This window comes from Drosophila novamexicana, unplaced genomic scaffold (genome assembly GCF_003285875.2).
Source record: "Drosophila novamexicana strain 15010-1031.04,08,12 unplaced genomic scaffold, DnovRS2.1 tig00000820-arrow-pilon, whole genome shotgun sequence".
NCBI classification, from domain to species: domain Eukaryota; kingdom Metazoa; phylum Arthropoda; class Insecta; order Diptera; family Drosophilidae; genus Drosophila; species Drosophila novamexicana.
Genome location: NW_020824828.1, coordinates 160,404 through 174,444, shown reverse-complemented (window position 1 = coordinate 174,444; position 14,041 = coordinate 160,404). Strand labels below are relative to the sequence as shown.

The following is a 14,041-nucleotide window of genomic DNA, read 5'->3' as shown; positions in this document are numbered from 1 at the left end:
TGGATAAAGTGACTCAGCTGTTTATGAGGTCGGATCAGCCTAGATTGCAAACATTTGCACAACTATCATATGCCCCTACTTTTGCACCATTTCAAAAGGGTATAGAATGAGAAAGCTTTAGACAAAAAGAGTTTTGCTTGCGTCTTATTAAATTAAAATGAAATTTAAACTTGATCTTGCGCCAGCCAATGCCTATAGAGGCGCACGAGACGCGGAACGAGCAAAACGCTGCTTTCCAACAAATTGGCCATCTTGCAGCAGCCAAAACAGCGACAAAAACAACGACAACGACAGCATCAGCAACAACTACAACAAGGAGCAACGCTGTCTGGTACACTACAGACGCGTACAAGGACGAGGAGCGGACAAGGACTGGCACATCGAGGACAAAGTTGTGCGCGTTTGTCTAGCGTCAGTCAAAGCTTAAGCAAAGTTGTAAAGGCAACGGAGTACTTAGGAGTTGGCCGCTCAAATATATTTAAATTTATAAATCTTAAATAACAAGCAATAAATGCAGCTGGCCTTTGCACTCACGCCCGGCAACGTCCTCCTGTACGGCTTTCGCTTCCACCTACTTGCCCACCCTAACTTGCTCTCCCTCTGACTGCCTGTCTGTGTGTGTGTGTGTGTGTGTGGGCCAAAGTTTTAATCAAAATGTGCCGCACACGGTCTGCCGACTAAGAGCACTAGAGTTTTCCTTTCGAGCTTAAGATGAAGATGCAACGAGCCGGGAGCTGGAGCCGAGTAAAACGTTTAAACCCATCCAAAGCCCAGTCAAGCACAAGCCCTTCAAAATGCATTACATTTTTCGAGTCTAGTGTAAGCATTGGGCAGCTCTCAGGATTTGCATCTGAAGACAAGCTACCATCGACTTGGCGTGCGATTGATTAAAAAGAAAATGTGATTTCAATTAGGCATCAGATGGACCTGAGCCGATAGAAACGTGGAAATTTCTATTGAATTGTTTAAGCCTAAGCTTTGAAGCTGTCTTGATACAGCTTCGCATTGATCCCATTATCTGCTGCAGTAAAATATTTCAATATTGAAGTGGACCAATTTTAGAGGACCAAAAAAATATTCACTTTCTATTACAGCGAAGACTGCAAAACCAAGTAAAAGGTTCGATTTGTCTTAGGATTCGGTTTGTGAATCACCTTTTCCACATCTATGAACCGAAGTTTTGGTTAGATCCTTTGTTCTCCCATATTTTACAATATTCCAAAGATTAATTTAATTTATAACATACAACATGTATAACATAATTTTTCCAGTCCAACTGACGGTTTAATATCAGCAGCAATTTTCTATGTCAATATTTGTTTATTTCATTTGTTATTATTTACAACAAATAACTGGCATTAACAATAATAAGCTACAGTGCTGCCATATGCATTCTGAGTCAGGCCCTTGTAGGTAATTTTCAATTACCCAAAAATAAAAATGGTTCAGTTCAGGTATTTGGCTTTTCTTTAATTGCTAATCTGGCTTAAGGTTCAGCTTATGTCAATATACAAAATTGGAATTTCGGGCTTAAGCCGGTTTGGTTCTTACCCGGATTTCTGCCTTCATGATAACATTGTTATGCAACTACTTAAGATTTCCAAACAGAAAATGTGCAAAGGGGTGTCGTTGCAGTTATTTTGAAAAGCTTATTTGAAATTGAATTCTTAAATTGTCTGAGCTGTGGGTTGCTGACTTTCAGCACTCAGCACATATATAAAAAATGGATGTTTGCTGATCTCCGCCCCTCATGTAAGCTGCCCTTGTCTCTTTTTACTCTTTTCATAAGCAGAACCAAATGGTTTTGGCTTTGCTGTGCGCACCTTGGTTACACGCACACTTAACTTTGGATTTTGCCAACTCTGGGGGATTCTGCGATTGCCAAAAGCTAACTTCTAACAAAGTGCGGTCTGTCTGCATGTGTGTGTGTGAATTTGGCAAAATTTGCATAAATAAAATTGGTATAATAAAATGTAAACATTTTGCTAAGCAAATTGTTGGCGCGCACACACGACCCAAACTGAAGCGAACAAAACTCCGAGCTCAACTGAACTGAAATGAACTGTAAATTTAATGGGGATTGTGGAGGTGTGGAGATGAGTTTAGGGTTCCAGAGGTGGAACAACTCGCTGCAGTGTAGCGCAGTGCGAAAGATATGCTCACAAATATTTGTTGACTCAACAAATTTGCATTGAAAAGGAGACGACAGCCGAGGGCATACAAATAGAAGAACTTGTAAACTGCGCTTGCTGGGAGAGCAATTTGTATAAATATTTTCAATACTTACTGCACTGCGCCTCGTCCGACTTATCCTCACAGTCCTCGATCATGTCACAGCGATAGTTCTGGGGAATGCAGTACGTCTTATTGAAGACATATTGGCCGCAGTTCAGTTGTGGCGACTCGCACTCGGGCGGCGCTGAAATTGAAGCAACAGGAAGTCAGTTGTTTGATTTGACCTTACTGAAGGGGGCCTTTACTTACGACACGATTGCATCTCATCCTCGCCATCGTCACAGTCCTTTTGGTAATTGCACACCCAGTGCCGCGTTATGCATTTACCGTTGTTGCAGCGAAACATTTCCGGTGGACATGGCGCATTCGAAGCGGCTATTGAGCTGCCCTCACCAAGTCGTACGCCTGCAAAGAGAAAAAAAAAGAGTTGAGCATTTAAACAGTGGTGTATTTAGACTTTGCGTATACGCTCAGTTTGGGGCACAACTCAAATTGAGCCATCGACAACAGCAGCTGCAGTTGCAGCAGGGAAATCGATGCTCTCAGATTTGTCACCGAGATCTTAGTGGGAGCATCCCTCGCCTGCCAAATGCTGGCTGCTTCTGGCAAGTGGATGCCGGCAATCAATTGATAAATATTCACAATTGTAATCCTACTACAAATTTCTGCCCAGAAGACATATGCACGAGACTAAGGAAGCGTGAGGAAATAAATACGAGAGTAATTTCTACAAATTATTTAAATTGAGGAATTCATGCCGTTAAATAGAAGTCCACGGTAGCTGAGTTTTCAAAATGACCCAATCATTTTGGCAATTGAAAACCGACGATCAGAGCTCGAAGGGCTCGTATTTAATATTGTTTTAGTCGAGGATCACAGTAGCGTGATATTTGAAGTTGAGAGTCTCTATATCTATATAACTATATCCTCAACATATAATAATATACAAATTAATGCCTTTGAGATCTATAGTTGCATATAAAAGGAGCTAACATTACAGACTGCTGTTAAGATAACAGCTATTAAAGAGAGCTGTAAGTAGAAAAATGCATTTGTTCTTAGAATTTTAGGTGAGTTGTAAATGCTTTTAATGAATAGTCTACTGAAATTTTTTTTGCCAAATTTGTGCCAAAATTACCAAAAAGAAGGGAGCATTCAGCTCAGAAAGCAGCACAATATTTCCTATAGATTGGCGGTAAATTAGCCACCTCATGATAATTCTATTGAAAGTTAACAGCTCTTGAATGCTGTTGCATACTCAATGCAACCTCAGCCGCCTGCAGACGCTTGTATTATGCATTATTTCGAGAGAGAGAGAAAAAAAAAACAAACAACAGCAGCAACTTTTACACAAAGGAGACAAAAATAAACATTGAACAAAATGAACCCTCCTACAGCCACTGTTATTATAACAATTTTCTAAAGGCATCTGCGCCAACTTTAAGCTTTGAGATACAATAATAAAAAAAACGACAAACAATGATGATGAATGGCGTTAAAATTGCAGCATGACTGTATGATACCCTGTACTAGCTGCACTGATAGCAAAGAAACTCGATTTGAATTCCATATTTGTATGATTTTACTCTGTGAACCGAATATAAATAGATTATTATTAAAGGTGTTATTATGAACTTTGATAAAAACAAGTTAACATTTTTTTTTATCAATCCGGCAGTTATATATATCTGATACTATAATATTTCATAAAAGGGGATACAAAGCTGACTAGCTTAGTGATTCTGACCTATATCAATATGAAGAAAATGCCAGGACTCATTATTATGTTTCCCAAACATATATCCTTTTTTATGCTAAGCTCAAGGGTATAAGCAGAATTTGTCGTTGGCATTACCAGTTACATTGCGTCTGCCCCGGCTTACATATTGATATTACGATTGCTGCTGCGGCAGGAACTGATGCTGATGCTGATGCTGCCTCTGAACCTGGTATTGGGACTCTTGGTGCTTTCTTAAAATTAAAAGAAAATACTCTGATGAAAAGGGAGGGGCAGACGGCACGGTCTGCGCCGCAGACAGCAGCAACATGTTTGGCTCGTATTAAAGCTGGCAAGTTTGTGGCTAAATCTCGGCAGCAACTTCTTTTTTAGCTAGGTTGTGCCCGGCTGCCTGGTTGCCTCCTTGTTGCTGTCGTTATTGTTGTTGTGCCTGTTTGGGGAACGTGCCACAGCGACAGAGCAAAAATGAGCGCAGCCGGCGCATTTTGGCAGCATTAATTTCTCCCGTGTGTCACATAACGTTCGCCCAGTTGCTGTTGTTGCTGTTAGACGTGTTTATGGAGTCACTTCCCAGTTGGATGCAGCAGCACGTAACTGAGTCCAAACTCATTCTCCTTTCTGTGTTCCCCTATTTTTTTCCTATTTCGATCTATCTCTTTCCCGCCTGTCGTCGTTGCCATTTTGCCAGTGTTGACAAACAAATTAGGCCGCAATTGTTTAGCACTTGGCAGCACTGGAAGATGCAGATGCAACTGCAACACAGCTCCATCAGATAGGTTTTATAGGTGTTACTATAGTATAATTAGCAGGTTGCCGGCTGTGAGTAAATTGGCAACTCATGTGTATTATTTGCATTTAAATTGCTTTTGGTCCTTAATTATAGGAGCTTTTGAGTACATGCATTGCGCAACGTGTGGCATGCAGCAGGCACCCGGCAGCAGCATGCATTGTTATTAATAAGTGCCAGAGGCCCTTTGAAGTATGCAATGGCATTTTACACCGACCCAGTCCCTGTTGCAGTTGTTGTTCGTCCTGCGCCGTTTCGTTCATCGAACGCAAAAGTCATCAAATATACATTTAAAAAATTTTGCATTACGTTGGAAAAAGCAGCGGACACGTGTGCCCGCCCCACAACTCGGCTGGCCAGTTGGTCGTCGCCCGCGTCAGCGCTAAAAATAATAGGCCGCCTGTGTGCATACTAATGAGTCCCCGGACGAAGTGGCCCGTCCGTCTGTCCCTCCATCTGTCCATCTGTCCGTCCATCTGCCTGTTTGTCAGTCTGCCAGCCTGATGTGTGAGCATGCAATTATGCCAGTTGTCTGTCCGACGCGCTGGTCTGGCAATGCTCTGGCGCCGCGATGTCTGCTGCACACCTTTGTTTTTATTGCAGCTGTTTGTATGAAAGCCTGAGCGCATCTCTCGACTGCCGGATACCTCAGCTTGAATTCATTTCCAAATTAAATTGCCCCAGCAGCTGCGAACTCAATATCATAATCATTCGCGCATTAAGTTCATTTGAAATGAAATTGAAATTTATTTGGCTAGCACATTTGAACTCTTTAAAATGGGCTAAGATAATACAATTGAAAAGGTGGTCAGCTGAATAATTCAATAAATGAGCGTGCATGCTCTTTAATCCTAACAATTTCAATACTTAGTAAGTAACTATATGAATACATAGCCATAGCTGAGTCAATTGCTGATCAGTGGGAGATCAAGCAATAATGATATGAGTATGCACCTCTTGGAGACTACAAGCTTTTTGTGGAAATTTTTCTGGGTACATCAAACGGCAAAGGTTAATGGGCCGATTTAAGGTATTTAAGTGGCCAATAATCATCTTTCGAGATAACTCACACAAACAAAATACCATGTATACCCTGGAAAGATATACAAAAATTCGCTCGAATCGCATAATGAACAACGCGTGGGTCGCATTGATGAGAGCCCCAACCTCATCAGGTCATCCACTTTGTGTCTTTTTGGGGTTACATTTATTTATTTATTTAAATTTTTTTCTCCTTTTGTCATGTGCTTGTGTGTGTGTGTGCAAGTGTGTGCGTGTTTGTTTGCTTGGCTGTTGCCTTTGGTTGCCTTGCGCACTTAAATATTGTATATTAATTTTTATTTGTTTAATTTGTATACCCTGTACCAATTGCAAACGGGTTGCAGACACTATTAGAGACATTCGACCTTACATTTGGAATGCATGGTCTACGCAGAACGAGTTTTTTCGAATCATCGATAGCTCGGTAGCTAGATCAGATATACAGGGTATCTTCTTGTCGTCCACATTCCACTAGAGCACTTTTATTTGTATTGTTTTTATTTGCTTTCGCTTCGTTACATATCTTTATAAAATGTTTTTGTAGAGTTTGATGGTATTTTTGTTGCTGGTATTTTAATAGCCCGATGGCTATGAAGCATATATATTATCAATATTTATATTTTAACCATTAATGCATTTCGTAATATTTAAATATGCATATGCGAACTGGTTAGTAAATATGTATAAGACTGTATATGAACGCTACTTGTGATTTATTTAATATACTCTAGCATCGAGTACAATACTTTCTTTCTGAAACTTAAAAATCAATCAAATTTTTCGTTTGTTTCTATGCAGACTCGAAGTTACACAGTTCGGAATCTGGCCTTATGAACTCCTACCAATTCAAAGACGATCTAATCTGATCAATCTAATAATCTAGTCGACACTTTTCGTCTGATTTGCACTTGCACTTTGAACAGGGTATTGGGCGGTCGGCTGTACCCGACTGCAGTGCTATGTTTCATATTGAATTAAATCTTGTAATTTATTATATATAATATTTTTCGCTGTGGCCGCCATTTGTCATATTGTAATTTAGAGGCTCGCACGCAGATTGTAATATTCATAACTTATTTTATGCTTTTCAATAATCAATGCGCCATTATAAATAATTAATATGCCACGGCCACACGCAAATAGCATTAACATTCGATCCAACTAAATGCCCGGCAACACAAACTGTTGCCAACCTCAAATCAGGCAGACAAACATACCAATAGCTCTGAGCTATGGGCAACTGGCCAAGCGGCGTATACTTGATTGCAGCAAGTGGTATGCAACAATTTGCGGCACTCAAGAGTGAGGGGTGGTGCGCCATTATGTGGCTTCATTATATTCGCATAACTGTAGTCAAACCAAATGCGACTCCAAGTTTTGGATAACAGTCATTGACTCAAAGTTCTATTTTTCTGCACGTTTTCTTGCGCCATTTCTTTTCTTTACGTTGCCAACTACATTGAACACACATACGCACACACACGCAGACTGGCACATATGAATATGTCATGCTTGTTTTTTTGGAGCATCATTCACAAAAAGTGAAGCGAAAAGTGCCATAAACAAGCGCAGCGTCCAAAATCTGTTGCCAGTAACTTGCACATAGCTGGCTCTGCACATGCCTCGCTCTGAAAAGTATGCTAGATATGGCTAGAGATGGATAGACTTTATGCAGACGTTGCCACACTGCGGCGGGCTGGCAGACTCGCATTGCCATCAATAAATAATAAATTGCCTATAAAAACTGATAAATTCATTGATGAATCTGGTAACTCGGCGCGTTATGGCGCTTCGCAGCTCACATTTGTGGCCAAAGCCGCCGCCTCGACCGCCTCGACCGTCACTCGCCTCAGTCGCTCCCGGGCTGAGTAATGGAAATTCATGACGGCAATGTACAAAACAGTGCGAGAGCTAGGGCGAGAAATGGTAAAGGGATCGAGTAACAGTGGAAACTTTAAATGCAAGGCAGTTGCATGCCACTTGCGACTTGCCACTTGCCAGTTTCCACTTGCCAGTTTCCACTTGCCAGTTGGCAGTTGCCGCCTGCCGCCTGCCGCTTACCGCTTGCCATTGACAGTATCAGGGATTTTATGGTAGTTATATTCGGTAATGGGAATCTGTATGGACTGCCATCTATTCATGACATACTTAGACCAGGGAGCCATTTTTTTTGTCGACTTTGCTTCGCTCTCTTTCGATTGTGCACAGCAGCAATCATTGATTTATGTACGAATCGTATACGCAATACATGCTTGCAAAGTAAGCTGCTTTTTATACCCTTGCAGAGGCTATTATCAATTTTCAGACACAATGTGTAACGAATTTCTAAACCATCACCAGTTCCATAGAGTGTTTACAAACTCGGTCAGCGCCGAGTTAAGTCATTATGCTTATCAAGGCTGCAAACTGAACCAATTTGGGACTGGAAATCCACTTTTTATGAATCCTGAACAGCAACTAAAACCTGATTGGCTCAATAATAGCTGAATCAAAACAATAATACGAAAAAATTATTGCAAAGCTATCAAGTGTTTACAATTTTACTAAAGACAAAAACTATATGTAGATATAATTAAAAAAGATTATGAAAAATGAAATAGCTCTACGAAAATATGCAAGAAATTTACGAGGCATGAGAATTATATGTCCATATGTATCTCAGTGACTGCAAGGGTAATAAATATTCAGGCATCCCGAAAATGTTTGTATTTTCCTGCGCATATTTTTCGATGCACTCTTTCCGCTGTGCTGATGTGTCGAGCATAGAAAATTAGCTGGGGGTGTTCGAATGGCAAAATATGACAAGTTTGTGCTAAGTTTTAGTATGCTTTAACTGGAACACACAACTCCACAACACACACTCAAAGCTGAGGGTGGTGGAGTGGTTGCTGAGCTGCTTTGCATATCACATAAGTATTTCCAGTCACATGTTGAGAATTCAACGTATAGTATTTGTATTTGCATTTCTATTTGTCTTTGGATCCGCTCTCATTGCCTTCTTTGTTTGTCAATCGCCTGGCCAGCATGATTTTCATTAAATGCTGTGTGTGCGTATATAAGTGTGTGGTTGCCCAGCTATTCCAAAGGCACAGCACGTGTGCAACTTTGAAGGCAGGAACACACACTGACAGGCAGAGCAGCTGCAGAAGCTGGGCAGGATGTTAGGCAGGATGCCAACAACTGACTCACGACCCATCCATCTACTTTTGATTTTTTCGAGTCTAACAAAAAACCAACAACAAGCTGAAATCGCAGATAAATACTTTTTCCTTTGTGCTTTATACCCTGTACCCATTGAAAATGGGAAAAACAGGCTATATGGAGCTTTGTATAATGTAAAAGGGCAACAACTCCAAAGTCAGAAGTCAAGACTTGAAATTTGAAATATATATTAATATTTATTTATATTAAAAGAACCAGAGAGGGATAGAGCTGTATATTCTATTTCTCGGCATCCATATTTAAGGCTCTTGTTTTTTACTCTGCGCTGGGTAAGGGATATCCTTTAGTCGAGAACTCTTTGCTTGAGCATTCACTTGTTTTATTCTCGTTTTTTTTTTTCAACTTTCGTTTCGTTTTTTTTTTTCTTAATGTAATTTTAAGTGACGTCGCCAAAGTTAAAACGTGACAAAATTACAAATATTTCGTAAGCTTTTAAAACCGTTGATACTGCAGCAGCACGAACAACAACCATAACATTACCCATAACAATAAAAACAAATAGAAGCAGCAGCGCCAACAACAACGCCAGCAACAATACTAATAACAACAACAAACATAAACACAACAACAACATATAATACCTAATAACGTGCATTTTGATAATGTCGTGGCGAAAATGGCAGCGTGCAAGGGCAAGCCGACAGCGCCCTGATTCCCTGATTCCTTTATCGGTCTTAGGCAACTTTTGGCCAAGACATCAAAGATGCGCCAAGTAGCCGAACATGAAAATAGTTTGAAACTAAACACCCTTATGGGCCAGCTGGCAGTTAAATGCTCAACTATTTAAAGTTTTTGGCCATAAGGTAACAAAGTCTCGGCCCAATAGTAAAAGTTCCCAAATTCTGAAGCATCCTTTTGGGTCGGATGGCCCATAAAAGCTAACGATCTGTCCAGCATTTATTTAAAAGATGTGCACCATATTTAAATACAATGCTTAAAGAAGTTCTTTAACAAAAACTATATCTATGATTTATTTTCAAATATATATATGTATAAAACTAATATAGTAATCCGATGCCGATTTGATTGTGCATACAAGTGAAGAAAAAGTTTGAATGGGATAATTTGCAAAATATAAAAGTTTTTCAAAAAGGGAATCAGTTTTTAACAGATCTCGACTGCGGCAGCTATGTAGTGGTTTATGAAGTGGTCTGAACTGGCCGGATAGACAAACGGATGGATTTAATGTGAAACAAGGGTATAAATATTGCTTGCAATGGAAGGAATCTAGTTTTTGAGTTGCCTACAATTACCAGATTTAATGTGGAAAACAAAATGTTCTCGTTAAAAGGATCACTTTTTATTTAAATGTGGATGAAAATATGTTTATGTCCGCATGACATGCCTTTGAAAATTAACCAAATGGACAACCGATACTTCGATAAATCACATAACAACTATCTGCTTATTAACAAGTGTCTATTAAAGTCCAGTTAGAATACGCTGCTGGGATATGCTAAAGGATCAATTTGTGCATGTTTTAAATGTATATATATGGGTCTGCATATGTTTATGACTTGCATTTTGCGGTTAGCTAACATAACTGATTTTTTGAGATGTATAACCTTTAAGGGACGAGTAGTAGTCTTAGTTTCAACGGATTTGCTGTTCATTCTTGTGCGTGTTTTGTCTTTGAATTGAATACACAAGCCAAAGCGAGTATTCATTGCAAATTTGTGTGTGGGCGACTGCGTGTGTGTGTGTGTTGTGTGTGGATTTCAGTTGGCTTTGTGCATCTTTTGTGGACCGGCTTTTATTATGGCACAAGCTGCAAAATTAATTTAGCGAGAATTGCGTCAGCATCCACAGTCGCTAATTAGATGCATAATTAGACAAGGCGTCGTGCGAGAGACGTTTTTGTTGATCCGGTTGGGGAGGGGCAATTGAGGGCGGGGCAGCTGCAACTCAAAGCTGAAGATTCTGACAGACAAACATAGCAAGAGAGAGAGGGAGAGTGGGAGAGAGATAAAAGAGACAGGACAGACAATAAATGTTTGTGTCTGGCGCTTATAAACTCAACAAATTATGTTTAATTGAAGTTGGTTTGCAGTGGAGCCGCAGCAGGTGACAAGCGTTTGCCCTCCAAAAAGTTGCCTGACAGCTGTTCAGCAGCAACAACAACATCAACAACACCAACAACAACAAGCACAACGAGCACGTGCAAAGTGCACGTAGCCGGAAACAAATGACATTGTCAGCGCCTGCCTTTTGGCTCGTCGCAGCGAGAAATCCCAGCTAAGCATTTCCGGTCGCGTCGTCTGCTATTTTCCGAGAGCATGTGTTGTATGCTATGTGTGTGTATGCTGTGTGCTGTGTGTGCGTATGCTGTGTGTACACTGCGTGCGTGTGTGTGTCTGTTTGCTAGGAGACAGCGCCATTAGCCAACGCGACACCGCAAAGTTTTGCTGCAGCTAGGCAAAGGGCCAAAGGGTATAGGTCGCAACTGCGTCTTTTAAAGCGCCTTTTGCAGCTGCCATTTTATGACTGAGACGCCTTTTGTTGTCTGCGAAGCTTACTCAGCATGCTGTGGAAGACAAGGGTCGAGGTGGTGGTACGGGCATAAAACTTTTTGTCCATTTCGTATTGACCAATTGCGTTTAAATTAAATGCCAAAAATTGCTGCGCAGTGTTAGGGCCATATCGAATCAATTAGCCAAGCGGCGACTGTGTCCTTCTGCTCTGCGCAACATTTGTCGCATTAATTTCAAATTTTGAAACGCATTCAAAATGAAATCACGCGCTTTCACTGAGTTGCGTTGTTGTCCTCGTTATACCCAAGGAAAGGTTTTGAAAAAATTTAGGGTATGTTGAAGATGTTTGAAAAATATGTAACAGAACAAAGAACGCAAATTAATTTACGTATATCGATTGACGTATGTATACTGCTTGATGGCCAGATTGAATGCTTCATTGGCGATCAGCACAGGTCGCAGGTATGACATTTTTGACAATTTCATCAAATGTTCATTTCAACGACCTTTTCTTAAAGCGCCTTTGTTAAATTTCTATAAAATTATATAACATTCCCTTAGATTAAACATGGATAATGCTAGCTTATTAATATATATCACATCGGCTTAAAGCTCGATTTCAAAGTTCTTCATGGAAACAACTAAGATCGACCACGGTCGTAAAACTCATGAAGGGCTCATAGTTAAAGAAGAATTATTTGTCTGCAGCAAGGCCTAATAATGCCGGCTGGCTATTGAATAATTACTTACTTATTATTTCTCATATGGTTTTTTACATGGATATACATAACCAAGCCAGGGTATCTACTAGTCCTGCTCTTCACATGAGCACTCTTGCTGGTTGCTATTGACGTCGTTGCCAGACGCCGCCGCGAAATTAGCATTAGGCTGGCAAACATTTTAGCCTCTTTTTGGGTGGGTGTGGCAATAAATTGGTTGGCAGTCTAACCCAACGCCGGCTGCACATTATTGGAAATTGCTGCGTTTTGCGTTTTAATTGCTGCAATTGATGGAATGCATTGGCCAAGCTTAAAGCCTCAACTTTGCTCCGCTATGTGGGCCCCTTGTGTGTCGTTGAACGACACTCCGCACCGCGTAAATCACGGCAAGCAACGCGAATGGCGATTGCCGATTCGCGAGGCGAGGCAAGGCAGCGATGTAAGGGGTAGCGCGTCGCACCGCCAGCTGTCCTCTGGTCACCGTTGCCACCCACCCAGCCCGGTTGTGTCCTTTGTCTGGTGCCCTGTATTTCTGTGCTGTGCTGTTAATAATCGATGGCTGCAGTGCCGTGGGGCAACTGTTGCAGTCTCAGTCAAGCGACTAACCGGCCAGCAGACCAACCGACCGACAGACCAACCGACCGACAGACCAACAGTCCGACAGACCAAACGAACAACAGTGGCCAGTGATTTAGGGTCAGCACACGGCCAAATTTCAATGCACTCGACCGCAAAATGTAAAATGCGTCGAGCGGCTACGTAGACGACGCCATTGTAAAGGGTAACCAACAATTACTAAAGCAACGACAGCAACAACAACAAACTCGAAATGAAAACAGAGAAAAAAACAATGCCTGATATAACGCAGCGTCAGTGCCCTTTCCTGAAAGCAAATACATCAGGTAAGCTTAGATTTACCAGACTTGTAGTATTGTCGTCAAAGCAAATCAATCAACAAAATTTGCTAGCGGATAATATATTCTAATAGTATTACTGAACTTTTGAAAGAATTGATTTGATTTGTTCCCAGATAAAATAATTATTCACACTTATTATTTTGCATGGACAATTAAACTAATTATTTACCTTTTTTGATGAAATACGTTTCAAATAATTAAAGAAAATTAAACAGATCTGTACTTTCTATGCCACAATGTTAATCAGGAATCGCGCATTGGGCCGCTAGTGCTCATGCGGCAAGGGTATGCATGCAAAGCCGATTTTCGCCAAAGGAGGCCAGCTGGGAGCAGCGGGCGCTATGGGAACAGCGGTAACAGCAGCATTGGCGCCAACAGCGGCGGGCTGATGATGGCCAAGTGGTCACCCTGAGGCTGTGCAGCGGCCATGCGACCAATGCCAGAGCGTGGGTACTGGACCGGAAATATTAAATTCGCCACTTTGGCGCACAAAGTGTTATTTTTCACTTCCGCTTCGGTGGCGTCGGTAATTTGAACCCCGTTCACTCGATCAGTCTTCGTAGCACCCGCAACTGCAAGACATTAATCTGCCCGCCATGGCGAGCAGGAGCGCAAATAAAACAATTCCAGATGCAAGCAATTTTTACATTTTTTTCTTATAAGATTTCACCTATATAAATAACTAGCGGGTATTTTTTTCTTATCACTTTTACACCCCCCGTTCTACACTCATTTCCACTCAGCGAAGTGGATTTCCCGCAATGGGGAAAATACGTTTAATTAGATATTTAATTAAAATGAGAAAGTGTTTCGTATGTACATGTCACGAAAAGTCTTTAAGTTAAAGTTTTGATTGATCCCAGAAAACGTTAGTTTAATAATTGATTTACAATTAATAGAACCAAGGATAA

The 14,041-nt window shown here is 40.9% G+C and overlaps 1 protein-coding gene across 1 annotated transcript in view; it reads right to left on the bottom strand.

Annotated features, from left to right (window-relative positions):
• Positions 1-14,041, bottom strand: part of LOC115764421 (low-density lipoprotein receptor-related protein 2) — a 128,692-nt gene that overhangs the window by 21,148 nt on the left and 93,503 nt on the right. The window contains exons 2-3 of the mRNA XM_030707420.1: positions 2,485-2,640; positions 2,288-2,419 (exon numbers count right to left, since the gene is read on the bottom strand). Of these exons, the coding sequence (XP_030563280.1) occupies positions 2,288-2,419; positions 2,485-2,581 (229 nt within the window). The 5' untranslated portion in view covers positions 2,582-2,640. The remainder of the gene's footprint in view (positions 1-2,287; positions 2,420-2,484; positions 2,641-14,041) is intronic.